The 21268-nt window shown below is 36.9% G+C and overlaps 1 protein-coding gene across 2 annotated transcripts; it reads left to right on the top strand.

Moving 5' to 3' along the window:
• The first annotated feature begins 136 nt into the window (after positions 1 to 136).
• Positions 137 to 14034, top strand: odr4 (odr-4 GPCR localization factor homolog). Of its 2 annotated transcripts, none has more exons than XM_088598255.1 (14): positions 137 to 510; positions 1214 to 1339; positions 2275 to 2409; positions 4439 to 4534; positions 5333 to 5439; positions 5868 to 5904; positions 6329 to 6469; positions 7390 to 7485; positions 8170 to 8232; positions 8829 to 8960; positions 9092 to 9185; positions 10543 to 10728; positions 13284 to 13385; positions 13937 to 14034. In XM_088598255.1, the coding sequence occupies exons 2-14, from the start codon at positions 1241 to 1243 to the stop codon at positions 14002 to 14004; spliced, it is 1356 nt and encodes a 451-aa protein (XP_088454381.1). In that variant the 5' UTR covers positions 137 to 510; positions 1214 to 1240; the 3' UTR covers positions 14005 to 14034. The 2 variants fall into 2 exon arrangements, with proteins under 2 accessions (XP_088454381.1, XP_088454382.1); XM_088598256.1 differs by lacking the exon at positions 137 to 510 and adding an exon at positions 912 to 1037.
• The last annotated feature ends 7234 nt before the right edge of the window (positions 14035 to 21268 follow it).

Genomic DNA, 21268 nt, shown 5'->3' with positions numbered 1-21268 from the left:
CCCCACTCTCTCACATAGATATATATAAAAAGTCCTAGGTAGGCCGGGGCTTGTCGTCATTTCCGTAAGTAAATTGCATCGCCACCTAGGTAAAGAAAAGTGTAGTTGCAATTATTCTTCTCCTTGTAATGTCTGACAGAAGATACGTTTCTTTTTTCACGACATATTAAAGGTCATAAGTAGTTACAATTTAAAGGGAAAAATATATAAATGTGTTTTTTAGAGGAAGGTGTGCATGCATAACGATGAACCTCCAGACGTCTTGGGCTTTTTACGTTTATCCACAGCATTTTCATTTAATTCATCTTAAATATTTATACTTTTTTTTCCTGTGCAGCTAGCGCATAGTTTAATAACAGTGTAGCATTTTAGTTAAGTCCTCCGAAGAAGGACGTCATAATCAAGCAACGCAAAATGGCCAACCAGCGGTTGCTAGCTTTGTGACGTTCATTCCTAGGAAAAAAAAAAGCTGTTTTGGGTGGTCTTACCAAGCAGAAGTGAAGCGTGCAGGTATGAGTTTCTAATGTTAACATACTGTATAGGTGAGACAGTCGTGGACAGGCAATTGAATGTTGGAAAGTTAGACATTTATGTATGCATATTACATTGGCATGATTCGCAGTGCCTTCTATTTTTACTCTTTAGCTACAGAAGGAGTATAATGATCGCAGTACACGTTTCAAATTTAAAAGTAGCTAAATTTTAAGTTACGGGTTTTGAGAAAAGCAATATTCGGGCTGTTTATTTACACCCGTATGTTATGATTGGGTGTGTGCGTGTTGAAATTGGAGAATAAAGCGTGTGCCTTCTCAAAAAATAAGATATGTTATGTGTGTAGGATATTTGCGATCTGTTGTACAGAATTCCCGTATAATATTTACATTTTGCATTAAACAATCCACCTTAATTTGAAGGGAAATGTATAATACTACAAGGATTAAAGTCCCGGATTCTTTAAGAAGTACTTGACCAAAGTGATGACGTGTAACTCCTGCGCTGCTCTGAATCAGCTACTGTAACCCGCACATGATCGATAAGTAAGGATTCAGCAGTCTGTTCGTAAATACACTGTGCTTCTTGGGATTCGCATAATACCCATCTGTTTCAGCTAGCTATTTTGTCCAGAGCGACTTATAATAGTGTCACAGTTTGCTGAATCAATCTAAGTGAAGTACCATTTTACTGATATGTCATTTTTGCTTTTCCCCCTTAGAAGACAAGTAATGATAAATCTCTCAGGATGGGGAGAAGTTACTTTGTGGAGGACGTGGTAGAAAAGTACATTCTGAACCTTGTCACTGCAGAAAAAGCCTTCACAACCGGTCTCTTAATTGGGCAGGTGAGGTTCCTTCGTATGAGTGGGCTTTTTTAAGAAGCGAAGCATAAAACTAAAATAGTTTTACCATTATATAATAATAATAATAATAATAATAATAATAAACTTTATTTTATATAGCGCCTTTAAAGGTGGCTTCTCAAAGCGCTTTACAGGATGACAATAACAATAAATAAGAAGACTACAACAATAAATAAGACAATTTCACAAGACAGGACACAATTATAATTACAACAATACAGTACAATACAATAACAATAGAGGAGACCGTGGAAGATGGTATTAAGAAGAGCAGAGGGGTGAAGAATGGAACCAGTTAAGTAAAGGCTTTTCTGAAAAGGAGGGTTTTGAGTCTGGATTTGAAGGAGTTTAGAGAAGGTGACTCTCTAATATCCTTGGGCAAGGAGTTCCAGAGCTTGGGGGCATAGCAGGAGAAGGCCCTGTCGCCCATACAATGTAGACGGGCTTGGGGGACAGTAAGGAGGGCAGAATTTGAAGAGCGGAGGTTGCGAGGTGGGGAGTAGGGCGATAAAAGTTCAGACAGGTAATAAGGTGCCAAGCCATGTAAAGCCTTGTAGGTGAGCATGAGGATTTTAAAGTCTACGCGGAATTTGACCGGAAGCCAGTGCAAGGACTCCAGGATAGGAGTAATGTGAACACTTGCACTAGATCTGGTCAGGATTCTGGCTGCTGAATTTTGGACATACTGCAGCTTGTTCAGAGTAGATTTAGATACCCCAGGGAGCAGAGCATTGCAGACATCTCCGAAGTAAATCCTATAAATGTAGAGATTTTTATGTAATGTAAACTTATCATCTTTAAAAGAGAACTAGATATGTTTAGTGTGACAGTGCACTCCATAAACAATAAGCTCAGTACATTCAAAATAAAACTATTAGTTGATGCTTTACTAATACTTTATTTTTCTTTGCGTTTAGTGTTCTCCACAGAGGGACTTCGTAGTGCTTGCAGTTCAAACGGCCCAGAGAGAAGAGCAATTTAACCAGCCCAAACAGAGTAAAGTATCACTAGTGGACATTGATGAAGAATGGGTCATTGGGCATGCTCGGCAGGTGTGTGATTTAATGACTTTGCCAAGAAAAATTCACATCATAATGAAAGCAGGTGGAACTGAGGTATACAGTGCCTTGCGAAAGTATTCGGCCCCCTTGAACTTTTCAACCTTTTGCCACATTTCAGGCTTCAAACATAAAGATATAAATTTTTTATTTTATGTGAAGAATCACCAACAAGTGGGACACAATTGTGAAGTGGAACAAAATCTATTGGATTTTTGAAACTTTTTTAACTAATAAAAAAAATGAAAAGTGGGGCGTGCAAAATTATTCAGCCCCCTTGCGTTAATACTTTGTAGAGCCACCTTTTGCTGCGATTACAGCTGCAAGTCGCTTGGGGTATGTCTCTATCAGTTTTGCACATCGAGAGACTGAAATTCTTGCCCATTCTTCCTTGCAAAACAGCTCGAGCTCAGTGAGGTTGGATGGAGAGCGTTTGTGAACAGCAGTTTTCAGCTCTTTCCACAGATTCTCGATTGGATTCAGGTCTGGACTTTGACTTGGCCATTCAAACACCTGGATACGTTTATTTGTGAACCATTCCTTTGTAGATTTTGCTGTATGTTTGGGATCATTGTCTTGTTGGAAGATAAATCTCCGTCCCAGTTTCAGGTCTTTTGCAGAGTCCAACAGGTTTTCATCCAGAATGGTCCTGTATTTGGCTGCATCCATCTTCCCCTCAATTTTAACCATCTTCCCTGTCCCTGCTGAAGAAAAGCAGGCCCAAACCATGATGCTGCCACCACCATGTTTGACAGTGGGGATGGTGTGTTGAGGGTGATGAGCTGTGTTGCTTTTACGCCAAACATATCGTTTTGCATTGTGGCCAAAAAGTTCGATTTTAGTTTCATCTGACCAGAGCACCTTCTTCCACATGTTTGGGGTGTCTCCCAGGTGGCTTGTGGCAAACTTTAGACGAGACTTTTTATGGATATCTTTGAGAAATGGCTTTCTTCTTGCCACTCTTCCATAAAGGCCAGATTTGTGCAGTGTAAGACTGATTGTTGTCCTATGGACAGACTCTCCCACCTCAGCTGTAGTTCTCTGCAGTTCATCCAGAGTGATCATGGGCCTCTTGGCTGCATCTCTGATCAGTCTTCTCCTTGTCTGAGCTGAAAGTTTAGAGGGACGGCCAGGTCTTGGTAGATTTGCAGTGGTCTGATACTCCTTCCATTTCAAGATGATCGCTTGCACAGTGCTCCTTGGGATGTTTGAAGCTTGGGAAATCTTTTTGTATCCAAATCCGGCTTTAAACTTCTCCACAACAGTATTACGGCCCTGCCTGGTGTGTTCCTTGGTCTTCATGATGCTCTCTGCGCTTTCAACAGAACCTTGAGACTATCACAGAGCAGGTGCATTTATACAGAGACTTGATTACACACAGGTGGATTCTATTTATCACCATCAGTCATTTAGGACAACATTGGATCATTCAGAGATCCTCGCTGAACTTCTGGAGTGAGTTTGCTGCACTGAAAGTAAAGGGGCCGAATAATTTTGCACGCCCCACTTTTCATTTTTTTATTAGTTAAAAAAGTTTCAAAAATCCAATAGATTTCGTTCCACTTCACAATTGTGTCCCACTTGTTGGTGATTCTTCACATAAAATAAAAAAATTATATCTTTATGTTTGAAGCCTGAAATGTGGCAAAAGGTTGAAAAGTTCAAGGGGGCCGAATACTTTCGCAAGGCACTGTATATCTGGTATTGCAACAGATAGACTTAAAGGCGTTAAAGGCGCAACGAATGAATGTAAGAAGCAGTAGCATTTCTACTGCCTATATGACAACAGATGTCAAAGTCAATGTTAAAGCGGGTCAACAGTGGAATAATAAATATACACCGATACAGAGCTTAATAAAATATAATTGTTTCATTTGATTTATGCGGCTACCAAGAATGAATCATCTCTGTGACTCTGTTTCCTTTAGTCAACGTATACTGTTTATGAAAATCTTTTTAAGGAAATTTGAGAAATCCCCCCCCAGTTGATCTCTTTGTTTTAATGTCTCGTGGTGCTGAACAGGTTTCCCGAATGTTGCCTGGGGGGCTGGAGGTCCTTGGTGTGTTTCTGATCGCCTCGCCTGAACTGTCCAAGGAGTCGCAGAATACACTGCGGAGGGTGAGTGACGCCATAAGAAATTGAGTATATGCTTTTTAAAATAATGTATTTACAGGAGCCCCTGAGTCAGGCCCATGACTGAAACACACATTGAGCGTTATGGCCCAGATCCATACTGTATGTAACTTGAGCCTTGACTAGCTCCACTTCTCATACAACACATATTTGAGAGAGAAAAACTATCAATTTTACATTTAGATTCATAAATGATTTATCTTCATTTCAGTTATTATTTTTCTGTTTCTGTTTCAGAATTCAGTGATACTCTGCTGTTTGGTCATTTGGTCTAAATGTACGACATTAAAGTAATATGTTGTTCTCCAAGCCCACGCGATAGATGTTGGTTCCAAGCAAGCGTTACTTCATTCATTGAATTTAACAGTTCCAAGCAACAGTATGTAAAGTGGAAGAACAAAGTTTGTTACATTGCAAATGAAATAGAAAACGTTGCAAGTGATTCTAAAATTACCATATCCAGTTTTAGATACTTTTTGTGTTTCCCCAAGATTATCATGTTCAGTATTCCCGGTTGCTCAGACAATTCACTTTGATCATTGTGTGCATAATTAGAGGGGAAACTGGCCAAGTCTAAAACAATGAGCTATTCTGTAAGTAAGAATTCCATTGTACTAGTACATGTACCGGTTACATATGGCTAAAAAGTTCAAATTAATCCGAAGTGGCTACAATAAAAAAAAAAGGTCATTCTGAATTGGATAGAAAAGAGAAAATCGTGTATTAACAGTTGTACCTGTGAGAAAATCATTTAGCCATATGAGCTTATTTTTTCTTCCTTAGTTGGTATTTGCAGTGGAGAAGTCCGTAGTGAAGGGAAGGCTTTGGAAGCTATCGGAGGATGATGTCTCAGAAAGAGTGACTCTTCACATCTGCTCGAAGACGAGGAAGTATCCTTTAGAACAGTGTGTGAGGTTGACACTGCAGACATTCTCCTGTACATAGGAGCAGTATCATTAATCAAAAACCTTGATGTAGGAAGATGAATCTGAATCCGACCTCACATTTTAGGCTAATTCTTAAATATTAATGCAATCATAAAAAATACAAAGCAGTGATTATGATGTAGTTTGCCATGTCAACTTATGTTACTTGTAACCATCTAACGTATTTGCACTTGTGTACTTGGAGGTCTTCCTCGGGACTTCCTAATGTGTTTCTGTTGTAAGTTTCTGTCTGCAAAACCATGATGTAAGGTTAATGTATCTATTACAGATGTTTATATTAAGCAGACACATTCTTTTCAGTAGCTCTGACATTTTTCCTGATATTAATGTCACCTAAAGCTTCATAATTTTCCTTGACTTGGTGAACCAAGAGTGACATGTCGGACTTTCGATGTGCAAGACCCCAAGGTGATATTAAAGAGAATTTAAATGATATTGCTTTGAGAAATGCAACCTTAACCGTACCCTACATAAAACAAGTACTAACTAAAACATCTACTAGACCTAACCTAACCTTAGACCTCATGATGACCCTAAACCTAATCAGTTAATTGTAGTGTAAAATGTGTTCTTACCATAGTTCCAAACCCTAATTTACCCTGTCACTAGACTTGATTTTAATGCTATCCTTAGCTCTTATCCTCAAATATGTAACCATGTTTAACCTTTTCCATTAACTCCTGGCTTAATTCTGCATCCTTTTATACAAAAGCAGTGACGAAAACAGCTTTTACGAACTTCTGTGAAGTTATTCCATTGAAGAATGAATGCTTATTAAGAATCTTTAGCGTCGTTATATCTTTACCTGTCACTTCTTAATGATGCCCTGAAGAGCTCTGCTAAGCCAGCAGACTGGAAGTACCAGCCAGGACTCTCATCCTCATGGTCCGTCCTACAGTGCAGTGTTAAGATAGACCTACACATCCCAGTGCCAGAAGGGTCCTCTGTGAAAAATCTGGACAAATATGTGAAGGTAATATTTGTGTTATTTTATTTCCTCATATGTAAATCCAAACGAATGCAGGTGTTGCAAGAATGGGGAGAACAGGCTTCTTGTTTATAGTTCTCTTTTGTATGTAGGATTACCAGAGCAAAATAAATAATTTGATCTATGTTTTTATTTTTTCTACTATTCGGAATGAAGCATCACAACTTATTTTTATCATCTTCAGAATCAATAAGGAACAGAACAAGAGGTAAACAATATAAGAAGATCATGAGAAAGGTTAAAAAAGAAAAGAGGCCATGTGGCAATTCAAGCCTATCCATTTGCAAGTAGTTAATTGCACAGAGGCTCAGCCATTTCTTGAAGAAAGCCTGAGTATCAGCTTCCACCACATACATAGCTGGGCAGCTTCTTCAATACTCCCTCAACCCTGTGGGTATAAAGGGATCTGTCACCAGCTTTAGTTGCACTCCCACACAGTTTCAACTTTTGTCACCTGGGTCTTGTTTCACTTCCTATTTTGTCAGAACATTTGACAATTTTAAATACTTAGATTACTTACAATTATAGTATTCTGTGTTCAGGACTTTATAGGTTTAGTAATTTTAGTTTAGGACTTTCCTTTATTCTGAAAATTTGGTAAGAAAGTAGTCATTAACCTTGTCTACCATTTCAGTTTCTCCTGCAGACATTCAAGCTGGTTTTCCCAGTCTTTGTGAGGAAATTAGAGTCTCCCATGATAACGACCTCTTACTGTACACACATTTAATTTCATTACACAGTGTATTAATTCATATCTGGATTTGTTGGTGTGTAACACACTCCTTTTGCTATACATGATGTTGTGAGGTGAGCATACTCTTATCATTCTGATGTCTGAGCCAAATAGATTCTGGGACCCTTGGTTCCTCTAGTTCAAGTTCCAATACACGTTTTTATCTTTACAGAACAGGCTTCAGAAATGGGCTAATCTAGTAGAAGACAGTGTTATTCTAATCAATGGCCATGTCAGACCAAATGACAAAGAATTCACAGAGGGTCAGGTAAGTGATTGGATGTCTGCTTTGATGCATATAACCTTTGTTATTGCATGCCTTTTTAGTTTATTTTCAAAATGGCTTATGATGTTCTAGAGGTGCTGTCGTTAATTCTAATGATTTGTGTTTGATTTTATTATTGCTTTACACAAAGTCGACACAAAGTCGACTTTATTGCCAAACCAAGCCTTCAGGTTGTTACAAATTTTTTGTGTTGTGCTTGAAGTAACATACAAGATACAACTAAGATACAAAAAAAAAGACAGATACAGAGAAGAGAAAAAATCATAAATAACATACACATATCATGTACAAAAAACAATACAATGCTACAGTAAAGATAGCATACAGAAATGTACGAATAAATACTTTTATAACAGTGTTTAGTTAAGAGAAACGAATACAACTTTGTCATGCAAGTTTAGTAGATCCACTTTTCTGTTGCTGGACACACATATTTTCCACAATATGTTTATTGTTCCTGTTGTCTACATTGTGTAGTGTTGTCTGTTGTACTGTGTCTGTCCCGAGAGATCAACGCGATTAAGAATTCCAATATACGTGTACATATGTCAATAAACTACTCCACTCTCTATTCTATTGCTCAAAATAACAAAACAAAAAAACAGACAGTGCAACAGCCAAAGGACAGCACCCACTGACCCTTCTCTGCCTTTTAACCTTTTTCAGAAAAAGACCACACGGGGCTCTGGAACACAGCAGAACTTCAATGTTCAGCTTTTGATGCCCTTAGTAAGTTTCCTGTTTTGTTCTTACTTGTGAAATGCTTGTGTTTTCAAAAACACTTTTCCCAGTAACCCTGTACATCTCAATATATGGGTAGAATTAAGGGTTTTAGCTCGGCTGCAGAGTCATTACACACTGTCCGCGCATCGGGTGTCGTACTGTTAGATGAGAGTGTTATGACAATATGGAGTCCTGTAGTGGGAGGTCAGACTTTTGGCTAGTGCAGACTTTGAAGCTTAAGTGCTGAATGCAGCCTGGGAGACAATACCGGATACCGGAGTATGACGGCACTCTGAATTAGCACTATTAATAAAACTATGAATAGTGCTGTTAATAATGCTGATAAATGATAATTAAAGCACCTTTAACAGTTATACAAAGGCTGACTGCTCAGTAGATTCCTGAGCTTAAATCACCGCTGAATGGCTAGAAATATTTGCTTTATGTATCAAAAACAGCCGCAGTAATAACTGTAATAATTCTAAGAAAAATGTATTAAAAACCTGGAAGTGATGGTGCATTGAGTCCCTCTACATTAGCTCTTGTACAATCCTGTTTTAAGAGCAGTGAAATGATTTACTTGTTTGTATTTCTCTTCCAAGACAGGAGACTCATCAAATGAGAGGCTGACTGCCTTGGTGGAAGTCTGCAGTGAATCCATTCAGTTGAATGGGGTCGTGCACTGTAAAGCATACATTCACAGCAACAAACCAAAAGTGAAAAATGCAATTCAGGTGAGTGATGCAGAATCTAGTTCCCACTCTCACAGGCTTACAAGCAAGGCTAAGAAAAGAACCTCTTATTGCCTAGTAGTAACTCCTGTTTAAGAAGGCATTTTAATGTAAGGTGTCTCTTATACAAACAGGCTTTAAAGAGGGATGTGCTGAATACGGTTTCAGTCCGAACAGAGATGCTTTTTGAAGATATCCTCCTGAATGAAGACGAGAGCACAAGTAAAGGTAAGTACTGAGTCAGTTTTCATTCTTGGTCACTTGTTTTTTGCTTTGCTTTTTTATCCAATTCAATTCAGTAGATGGGTTTGCAGTCCCTGATTTGACTTGAAAAGCATTCCCATGGTAAGATCAACCTAACATCTGTAGGTGTTTGCTGGGTGCTTCAGGTTCTTCCCAACTTATAAACATGTGGACCCTGAATTGGAAGGTTGTAGGTTCGAATCCAGGGGAGGCACCCCAGTTGTAAGATGTAAGTTACTGTGCATAAAACCATCAGCCAGATACTTTAGTAATAACATGAAACTTTTTCCTGGGGCTAGTAACTTCTCTTTTTAAAATTGACACATTTTTTAGCTTCCCCAGCTGTCTCTTTGTATAGAACATCTGAGGATTTTTAAGTTGTAGTCCAAAGAGATCTTTTTTAAAACTTCCTCACTCACCTTTCTGTTTGAAACGCTGCTGTGTATGGCTTTGTCACTAGATGGCGCACTTGATCTATGTTGTTGTAGAGCATTTTGTCCTGCGTGTGGAGAAGCACTCACTCCTTGATTGCTTTGATTATCCTAAGTCATTACAAAATGAGGGCGGCACAGTGGCGCAGTGGTTAGCACTGCTGCCTCGCGGCACTTGGGCTCCGGGTTCAGTTCCAGACCTTGGGTGCTATATGCATGTAGAATCGTATTTTCTCCCCATGTTCGTGTGAATTTCCTTGTGGTGCTCCGCTTTCCTCCCACAGTCCAAAAACATTAGTTATTAGTACTGTAGGTAAATTGACTTCTGGGAAATTTGGCCCTAGGTGTGAGCGTGTGTGTGTATGCCCTGCCATGGACTGGTGTTCTTTCCAGGGGGTACCCTGCCTTGCACCTGTTGCTTGCTGGGATAGACTGCAGCTCCCCCACAACGCTGATTTTGAAGAAACACTTAGAAAAGAGATGGATGGAGGGAATGACGAATAGGTTACACTACAATACCAGAACATTTAAGAAAACAATTTTTTATCTTCCGAAACATGTTCTTGTAACAGCAAGAAGGGCGAAAACATAAAGGGAGACTTACATTTTTATAGCTTCCTGTTTTTTTTTCAAACAGTAAGTAAACTGATATGACTTACATGCCAATCCTCCTTGCATGTAAGCCATATCAATTTACATCTGTTTATGTGGGGAACTGCAAGCCTGCAGATAGTGGAGATTCCTTCCTTTGTGCTACCTATAAACTTTTCTGGGTTGATCTTGTACATGTGGTTTTTGTGTTGATGTATGGATCCGTCATGCAATTAAACATGTGTTGACTTTCTCGAAATCATCTCCACGAAGAATGAAAATGAATTACAATCCCCTGTTGTCCTTTCACTTCTCTGTAGTAATTAGCAGGGACCGTCACGATTTTCCACGGAGGGTGTATGCTCAAGTCCCTGGCTGCAGTGTCTGTATGTGTGACTACATATTCCCGGATGAGGCAGTGGCAGACCTGCAGGAACACTTCAGAGAGATTCTGGACTGTGACATAGAGGAAGAACAGATAGATGTGACCCAGGAAGCAATTGAAGGTGACTATCTTAATACTAAGTCAATTTCTAAAGGGTGGGACGATCAATGATGAAAATCGCACTGTATGAAAATGGACAGACTCTATTAGTTTACTCTGAGATTAATTTATTTTTTTATAAACTATGAGTATATATATACTTACAAAATGGGGGGAAAAAAGGCACTTTCACTGTGCTTGCACCTACCAATTTATTTTTTTGTCAGATTAACGCATTCATTATAAATAGAATTTTCCTAAAAAAAATGGAATGCATGTATCAAAGTGAATTCCTAATTCTGATAGGGCACCTTAATAGAAAGGATGCAAGTTACTTTTATGGCATATGAAGAAACTTCACAAGTGTTTCTTAATGCTTATGCTTAGGTCTAGTAATGATAAGGTTTTAATAGGTGATTGCTGGATTGCTTGTCAGTTTATAAAGAATTTTTAATCTTGTAGTTCTTTATCTGATCAAAGGCCTTAGTGGCATGCATGTTTTTTTTTATTTTATTGCCATGTTTTTATAGATTTCTATAAACGAATATAACGCTAGTGAGAAAAATAAAACTTTTGTTTACGATTTGTGCAATGCCTGACATTAAAACAGATATCTTTTAAATTAATCACTGGTTAGCCTGTGCTTAGATGTTTTTGTGAGATGAGTTTTAAAACATTTCTAGGAATTGTGGGTGTTGAATTGTAGGGATGATGGGGTTACATTTTTTGCTTACCGCCAGTTTAGCTTCTATTTCCCGAAACATAAAGGATGAACTGTTCTCATAAAAGTATATATTCCTGCCAAAAAAAAGTTTTTTTTTATAATGCTGGAAAGCTTACCTCCTACTAGATGAAATTTGCACACCAATTAAATTACGTTTTTACTTTGCTTATAATATCTATTCCTTTTCAGATCAACCTGATTTAATTTTTGAATTACTTTTGAAACTCAGCTGTTTAAATTGTTCTGTTTAGCCTCCATCGGTATTGATGATTTTCCTTCTTATGTTTTATGTTTCTTTTCGAGCAGACTTTGCTTTTCCCTGCTGCTCCTCAGTGCCGAAGGTTGTGGAAATTCTCATTTTTAATTCACAACCTTTGGTTCAATACCTTTTACTCAACAGTTGCCACTTGGCAATCAAAACTGCAACTCAGAATCAAAATGATCATTTTTAACATAAGTTTCCTTTTTAGGCAAAGCTCTAAAATATTTAACATCAAAGCAAAAAAGTATTTAAACAATGGTGGGACTAGTGGAATTAGGCAAAAAAACTATGGAAGAGAAGAACTCAGAAACAACTCCAAGAACAGGTTCTAAAATTTGTAGATAAAAAGTTCGTTTCTTCATTAGGCAGTCTACTGCATACATCTGCACAGACTCCATGAACTGAGTAGCCTGTTTCATCACTTTATTGTTACCATAGATTTAGTGGAATGAAGCAAGCTTTTGTGAAAGGTAACATTAGTGCTTAGATGTGGCCCTAGCACGACAGGGATGTTTTCTTTGTAGGTGGGTGTTTCTCCAGCAGAAAACCATATTAAAAATTGACTTAAAACGATATTGACTCCTGGCGTGGAGTCCTACAGCACCTCTTAAAAAAGTCTCAGGTGTGCTTACATCATCGACAGATTTGCATTTATCGTGAAAACACTCAGCTCGTATTTTCTTGGTGATGAAGTTACAGTATACAAATACTCCTTGTCTAAACCAGTTAAGACATAATGTTTGTGTGATACAAGGTGATTAACTAACCTGGAATTTGTATAATAGGTTACAGAAACAACTAAAATATAATCAGTATCTCGAGGCAACGGATATTATATATCCGTGGTTAGATGAAGAAATATACTTTTCGGCTGTGTTAATGTACCCCCACTCGTTTCCATTAACACTGTGCCTTTGATGGGTGGTTCATAAAACTGAAGAAATAGTGTAGTGTATGGCATGGGTGATCGAAGACTGGATGGCTGCAGATGGCTGCAGTTTGTCCTGTAGTTGACATCTTTTTAAGAGACCCTAAGAAGAAAGACTTATGACGCAGAAGAGTTGACACTCTGAGAAATAAAAGCTATTAACTTCATACGTTGTCAACCTGAGCTGTGTTATATCTTCTGATCTCCTTTAGTTAATCCCTAGAGCAATGGTCTGTCAGAGCCCTCGCTGTAATGTATTGTATGTACAGTGATCCACTGCAAGATATTAAAAGCCAGCGATGTTCTTTTAGTTAGGAATACCTGGAAGTATTGCTTTACTATGCCCCTGTGTTGGTATTGATGTACTGTACACTTTTCCAGTCAACACAATTGCACAATGGTTTTATTTCACACACAATAATAGTTACAGCTAAAAGACATAGAAAGTCAGCAAAGTCTATTTCCACATAAACCCGAGAAGAGCCTTGTGTGAACCTATAAATACTGTCATGAAACCTATTTCTTTTCTACAACTGTTAAATTGACTTTAGGAAATGGCAAATAACTTTGTTTTGGTACTGTAAGGTAGAAGCATAAATTCACATCACTAACAGAGGTTTGATATATATAATTTATAATGCCAATGTTCTTTCTGTCTCTTAGCTTACTCAAATGTAAATTCAGATGCTGTCCTTGAGGGAAACTTTCCACAAGTGGAAGACTGTAGAGCACCCACTAACCACACAAACATTCAGCGAAATATCGGTATGTATGTGTAGTAATTCTGTTCTCCTTGAGTAAATATTGTTCTGGCTTATTAAAGTGGACTAAGATGCATTTAGCACTACTAGGCCTATTAATTTAGACTTTGTGGTTCTCATTTTACACCTACATGTCCTCCATGATTGTGAAATATGTCATTAACCTCAGCTTTTTGTCAGTCATTCCATAATTTGTGAAGATTATTCACCCACAGTCTTTCAAGTGCTTTTAATCTTACCTCGAGGGCACTGAAAACTCATTTGATGATTATTGATCTAAAATGTCTTGGGGAAGTTACACACCTGCAACTGCAAATCTGGGAGGGCTTTTTTTTTTCTTTCTAAATGCTGTATCTTGGATACCACTTGACTAAATAAAGCCAAAGCGGTTTGCGTGACAAAAGGGCCGACCATAATCTGCTTCAGCCTTTCTTCTGTTCAAGAGGGGTGTAATTTGTGTTATTGATCAATTCCTCAAATATTTCCACTCCCTCTATTTGTCTTTACTCTCCAAATTCCAGTACTCATTTCCCATTTCTTTTGTCCTTATTTTAGGTGTGGTGATGGCCGTTGGAATGGCGCTCCTTGCCACAGCCTTTTCACTGTTTTATTTTAGTGATTGAACATTCAAATAAACTCTGGGGGACACCTAAGTGACATTCTTGGCATCATTCTTTGAGAAAGAATGTGAGGTCTGAGTGGCTGAGACCTCTGTGCGTTTTGTTTCTTTCTTTGTTTCTGAAGAGGAATGATGGAGGGCTTTTCCAGTGATGAATCTTAATTCTTTTTTTTACCTAATTGTGCACTATTTCCCGAAGAAAACATGATCCAGATATCGTCCTCTAAAGAAAGATGATCTTGATATCTCTGTGTAGAGAAGGGAAAGAAAGCAACAAAGCTGAATATCTTTTCCAGTTTTCATCTGAGGGTTTTGATGCTGTGAAATCCACAATCTTGTGCTTGTGTAAGGTGTGGCCCTTCCTCCAGAAAGCCTTATAAAGATATCTAGGTTTTTTTCCACATTTTCCCTTTGTGACCCACTGTGTCTGCCTACTTAATACAGTTCTTCATTTTCAAACATTTACATTTGAAGCCCAGCTCTTTACTCATGTGAAACACTGGTGTTGAAACAATTAAGCCATTTTTCAGTGTAGTCCTTTATTAACTGGGGAAACTTAACTTCTAGGGAGAGGTATTTATAATGTAAGTACCCTGTTTTCATAAATGAAAGTGCGTCACTTCTGAGACTAAGAGGTTATGTAGTGGTAACCCTTTAATGAATTTAAAATAGGCCACCTTTTTGTTTTTTGAATTGCACTAGAGGCACTGAGTGGTCTATTCTCATCATCTGCTCTTCTTGTTTTCTTGTGTAATACAATAATTCGGTGTCTTGTATCAGGTATGTTCATTCTTTAGAAATCCAGAGTACTGAATTAATCCTTTAAAACAATTAAAGGGGAGCTACAGTACTAATTTCTCAGACTTTTTATCAAAAAACAATTGACAGTGTTGCAGAATTTTACAAATTTCGAATAAAGTGCAAAATGGTGAACGTTGTGAAAGTTCTGTATGGTTGCCATGTTGTCGCAGGCAGGCAAGAAGCTGCTGCTCTCTCTCCACAGACAATTGCAAGAGTTTGCTCAAATTGTGACGTGACAACATAAATCTTTTTTTGTCTTTTTGAACTCGCATATATATATTTAGACGATGCCTCAGTGTCAAGCATTTGGCTGTTCAGAATATAATGGATGCACACAAAGTAGAAGATCAGATCAACAGAATCTGAATCAGAATCACAAAGTCAAACTGTTTCCTTTACCAAGGGATATTCAACTAACAGAGATCAGTAATAAACCTGGGCACTGATGTTGGTCCCATCGATACGTTTCATGACACAATCCAGTGTGATGTACGATCGAATAAGTACAGGTTGTGCAGAAGGCATTTCAGCCCAGAAATGTTCGTACATACATGATCTGCATGCTGAGTTAACAAGTAGTATTTATCAGCAAGACTGTCTCGAAGTCGATATGTTGAATTCAGTTCAATTGCACTCATTCAAATCGGCTGTTCAGGCGACGGCCCTGGTGTAGTGAGTCCTCCAAAAATATAAATCCTGCTAGATTTTTTTCTTTTAGGTGTGATTTCCTATAAAGCAACCACAAATGTAAACGATTGAGCACTTTGCAAAACTTGAAAAAGGAATATGAGTGTATTTTAGTGGGTGGGCATGTTGTTCTTTATTTTGGAATAAAGTATTTAAATATGTAAAAACGTGTCTGCTTGTTCGTGCTGGTTTTGTGAAAATATTTCAAATGAATGTAGCAGCAAAATCTGCCCCTTTACAGTGTAATCAGGCCATCACTGGAAGTTCTGTTGCTTCATTCTGAATGGCAGAAAATGACGACAATATGGCACGCATAAATTGAAACTTTTTTTCTCTTTGGTGGTGCTTTATGAGAAATTGTACACTTTACTGTGTACTTGGTAGTTTACTTGTGGTTTGAATGCATTAATCATTGCTGATTCATTATAAACCCAAAATACAAAATGAGCATCGCAGTTTCCCTTTAAAAGTATGTCACTAAAAGCTTTGATGCTGAGAGACGTAGAAAGGCAGATCTGCCTTTGCATACAAATAATCTGAGGAAGTTCCTTATGCCCAGTGTATTAAATGAATTGACTTTAATTTCCTTCCCTTAAAAGAAATACGAAAAGCTGTCCTTCAGACACGTATCTGCCAAGAATAGTCCTTTGTTAATTTAGATTGCCTTCAAATTGAATAATAATATAAGTTTGTATCCTAATGTGATTTTTTTTTTACATTTTGGAGTATGGACAACCATTTTCATTTGATTACCTTAACTTTTTTTTATTATTCTGCAGTTTTTTTTCTTATTTACTTTTTTATTTAAAAAATACAAATGGATTTTTTACAAAAACTGGAGGTCCTTCAGTACTGGTGAAACTGAATCTAGATAAGCTTTCATTCTAAAGAATACTTTACATACTAAAGATTGAGGCTTGATATTATTAATGTCCGTATATTGACTTTGCCGTTGATACATCACAGAAAACAGTTTTTCATTTCTAGACCACAAACCCTACTGTGCAGGTTTAATAAAGTAAATAACACCCTGTGAAGGAACTTAAGGTTTACTGTAATTACATAGTTTCGCAACAAGATTCACCAAAATCTTTTAAGTGCCAATTTTCCAAATTATTATTATTGCTATTTATTATGTTGCTGTTACATATTCTTCTTCAATTTCAGCAGTTCTGGAGTCTGGCTGAAATATGTGTATATGTTTTTGTACATGTAATATGGAAACCTGTGTCAGTGTTGCACTACTGTACTAACATTGCAATGCCTGCAACTTTATGCTCTTTTAAATCCAGTTAGTATTTGTCATTTGTCATTTGACTGAATACCTTGTGAAAACAACCAACTGCTTGAAGCTACAGAAAGGCATATTACCTCCAAGGCAGACTCAAGACGTGAAATACACTTGACACATTTTAGTGAGAATGCTTTAAGGAAATTAATGATGGTGTATTTTTAAGCTTGTTTTTGGAAGCTTGGACAAAAAAAGAGGGTTTTATATTTTTGTGATGCATCTAAACAAGGCTGGTATTTACCCACTGTTATAGAATAATCATCTTTGATGTTAACTTTTAAAATTTAACAATAGCTAAACAAATCAAGTTCTGGCAACATTTACCTTAACCATCGACTCCTGATGAAGGTACCCAGTTTGTTTTAGTACACTTAACATGGGTTTCTGCTTTACCTAGCCTTTCCTTTTGAAGCTGTTTATATCAAATGTTTGCATCAAAGTTTATCATATGACTGTAAGGAATACTTAACTACTCCTTCTATTCGTTGCTAGAAAAACATTTGGCTGTGGAATTTATGACACCTAGTTACTTTTGTACTAGTGGCTGGGGATTGGAATACTTTTCGGGGGCTGTTATCTTGATTTTTTTATATTTTAGAATCCTGCAACTTCATGAGTACTGCTAATGTAGAGAAATAAGCACCATGGTTTACAATGTTCACCTTGCATTGTGTATATATATATAAAGTATTCACTCTGCTATACGTCTTACATTTTATTCTGTTAAAAATGGCTAATTGAATATTAATATCCCCCTTCAGAAAGTTTAATGGATAAAATAATTTAATTTTTGTTCTGTATCTCACAAGGAAATATATCATTTCATCTTTTAACACTTTTAACACTAGTTACTGAATAACTGACTTCAAGAAGTGTTATTTTTTAATTAAATTAAAATATTGTATTTAATTCAATGTCATAAATAATTCTTTTTTAAGAAAGGAGGGACGATATCTTAAATATTCAATGTTGTTTTGTAGCAGGCCTATGTATCAAACCAGTGCTCATTTGGAATATGTATTTGCAAATTATATTTGCAATAATCTGAAAATTAAAGTCACATTTAAAAAAAAAAAATTCTGGCAGTGAACAAACTTGTTAGACATGGAAAATTGATAACCCTGTTTTTGTGCCTGGAACTGGAATATTTTTGGGACTAGTGATGGTATGAGGCTTCCTTTATAGAATAATGAGGCACACATATTTTACATTTGACTGTGAGTTTCTGGTTAAAAAAATGTGTATGCTGTGAAATACCATAAGTTCTACATTAATTTGAAGTGCATTCACATTAGGTGACACGAATGTAATGGATATTTTATAGCCGTGAGAAAAAATTCTTAGTCTGGAGCTTGTCAACACCACTGACATTGTAATCCATCATTTAAGATAAATCTTTCTGTACTAAAACCAATAATGTCACTACTGCATAAAAATATGCCTACAGACCCTGAATAGTTATTTTTCACTCCTTATTTTGGAAATGTTTACAAAGAAAAAATTTTAATAGATACAATTGTGGCCATTGTCAGTTTTTTTATGTAAATCTGACAGCTTCTTGAATGTCATGCAGGAAATAAATCAGATATGATTTTAATAATGAAATCTTTATTTACTTTAATACTCCATTATTTTATAAACAGGAATTGACTTGTTCAAAGTCACTTTTCAGTCACACCCAGTTCAGGGTATCAGCTAGTGCAGTCATGTTCTTGAAACCAGATTGACAATAAGTCTGTCATCATTTTATTTATATGGCTAATTTTAAATGAGACATATATATGTGAACATTTGGATATGTGATAGAATATTAACATAAATTATAAACAGCAGAACTTCAAAAGATCACTCATTTTTTTGGGAAAGTGGAACTTAAAAAGTGAGGTTTGTTCTCTCCCTTCTCAGTTTATTTTCCAGAGTGAAAGATGACAGATTAAAGATTCTGAAACCAAAGGTTTTAATTACAAAATGTCCATTTTCTTTATTTATATAAATTATATTTTTGTTAAATTTATAAAATGTTAGTCTTCATTAAAATTATTTTCAGTATTTTGTTCATAGCTTAGTTTAAAGGGCAGGGATGAGACATACATCTGAAGTTCTGACTCTCTGTGGTCATTAAAAATCCCAGGGTGTTTCTTGAAAAGAGTAGGGGTATTATCTAGGCATCCTGGCCAAATTTCCCATTGGCCTTTACCGATCATGGCCTCCTAATAAACCCTATCCATGAAATGGCTTCATCACCACTGAGAGCTGATGTGTGGGGAGTATACTGCCGCAGTTTGGCTGCCATCTCATCATCCAGGTGAGGCTACATACAGGTGGTGGTGGAGAGGAGTCCCCATTACTTTTAAAGTACTTTGAGTTTAGTGTCCAGAAAAGCACTATATTGGTGTAAGGAATTATTATTACCTGCTTTTTAAAGCTTTACATAGTGTTTATGTAATTTATGTAATGCGTTGGTGCTTGCAAATACAGTATATAATATATACATACAGTATAAGAACATAAGAAAAAGCCCATTTCTAGTGGGAAGTAATGGGAAGCTATGCATGAGGACTTCATATATTATCCAAAATTCTATTCATCCACTTTTAAATGAAATATTTCATGTTTTACTCAAATGGAATGAAAAGAAGATTGTATAGAAACATCCCAAGTTAGGACAGTTTTTCTGAACTTTCAAACACTCTTTATGGTTTGATCTTTAAACTCCTCCTTTCCTCCACCACCACAATAATAGCAGTAAAGCATACTTACGAACTGTCCCATTTTGTTTTAATATTTAGCTAGTATTGAGAAGATTTTAAATAATTATAAAATAATGCATAGGTAAATGGAAATATGCTACAATATCAGTTTGCTTCTAAATGTTTTTTTTTTCATGGAAAAAAAGCTAAGGCTTTTGTTAGTATAGATGTATAGGACAGTAGTTTTGTATGGTATGAATATGAAATACAGTACTTTAGGTTAACAACCCCATGGTGTTTTGCGTATTCACCAATGATAAAAAGTGAAAAGGTGAAAAATATTTCCTTACCTGCATGTTTTTCTTTTATAAACTCACCCAGCTAAAAGGTATAATGCTTTACAGTTCATCTAGGCCAGGTGTCTCCAAGCCTAGTCCAGGAGAGTCCTAGTCTGGCATATTTTATAGGTAGCCTGTAATCAATTTCTAAAGGAATGGCCAGTTTAAACTGGAGGCATGTTTAATGAAGTAAATGAGAGATTATTTGGAAAAAATCATCATTTATCCCTAACGTACTGTACTAGTGTTCCAGTCATTGTAATAGAACTTGCTTGATTAGTCAATTATTTAAGCAATTGCTTATAATCTTGAAATAATAGATAATTTAGGGTGGACAGGTACAGTAGGTAATTCCATTCAGGTCACATACGATGGCTCATCGTGCCAGAGTTTATCCTGGTTTCTTGGTGTGAAGTGGACAGAGAGCACATGACTACCCCATGGGATGGTGTCCTGTCCATCATAGGGGCAAACTGTATTGCTGGTTCCCATTTCTACAGCTGGGTGGGCTAGAACAATCTGGTTAGAATACCTTACTCAAGGTATAGCAGCAGTGTCTGCAATGGAGTCCCGAGACTTGCCCACTGTGAAACACTGCCCCCTGCGTTAGAGTGACCCACTGTATAAGAATAACTGTATTGGGTCTCTCCCTGACCAGGGTTGGAGACATTGCTAAAGTCAAAACCTTGACCTCGACCTGCCAGTTTTAAACTCCTCTTGAAACATTTGATAGTGGATTTATCTGTGTCACAGCAGCTTTCCTCTGCCACCTGCCACCAAGAGCTGGGCTTAGTTTTGAATTAATCTTGTAAAACAGAATAGTTCAGATAGCATTCATTGCTGTAACCTATCACCTCCATTTTCCAAGTACTGTATACCCTGCAGTTAATTAATTAATCCACTCTGAGAAAGTCTGTTAGCCTGTGTGTGTGTAGTATCCACTCCATGGATATATTGAAATGTTGTTCAAACATGTTAAATGCTAGTTTCGTGGATTGAAATATTATTTAAACAAGTTAAATAATAGTTTATCTAGTTGAATTTATAGGGAGATTACCTTTTATAAGTAGTCTTCCTATAAAAGTAAAATTAATGTTCATTTTACTTCATTGCAATTTGGTCTGAAGCAGCAAACGTAAGACGTAATCTTTTATCATATAATGATTAAGTTAAGAAAATAAATTTTAAGCAACACGAATATCACAGGGCTGACAGGTTGATTTTTAAGAAGCTATCTGTTTTGTTTCTTGAATTCATGGCAGGTAGCCTGCTCTTTCAGTTTTTCTTTTGGTAAAGGGTCACGTTCTCTTCCGACAATGTCATATTGAGGAAATCCAATAAGGAGGAAGGAGATGTGTCAAACATTTTTAGAATACACAACCAGCTGTTGGAAAACATTTCTTCTGAGAAATCCCTGGAGGAAAGGAGAACTCCATTATTACACCAAAACGTACTCAAAAG

The sequence above is a fragment of the Lepisosteus platostomus genome, chromosome 11 (genome assembly GCF_059453375.1).
Source record: "Lepisosteus platostomus isolate fLepPlt1 chromosome 11, fLepPlt1.hap1, whole genome shotgun sequence".
In the NCBI taxonomy this organism is placed as follows: Eukaryota; Metazoa; Chordata; class Actinopteri; order Semionotiformes; family Lepisosteidae; genus Lepisosteus; species Lepisosteus platostomus.
Note: the sequence above shows the minus strand (reverse complement) of the source record. Positions and strands in the feature narration are given on the sequence as shown.

What these genes read in the sequence shown, in the direction of transcription:
- odr4 (XM_088598255.1), top strand. Translation starts at nt 1,241, where the DNA reads ATGGGGAGAAGTTACTTTGTGGAGGACGTGGTAGAAAAGTACATTCTG. An exon ending in ATCTGCTCGAAGACGAGGAA is followed by an intron (nt 5,440 to 5,867) that starts GTATCCTTTAGA and finishes TGGTGAACCAAG; the next exon opens with AGTGACATGTCGGACTTTCG. An exon ending in GACCCAGGAAGCAATTGAAG is followed by an intron (nt 10,729 to 13,283) that starts GTGACTATCTTA and finishes TCTGTCTCTTAG; the next exon opens with CTTACTCAAATGTAAATTCA.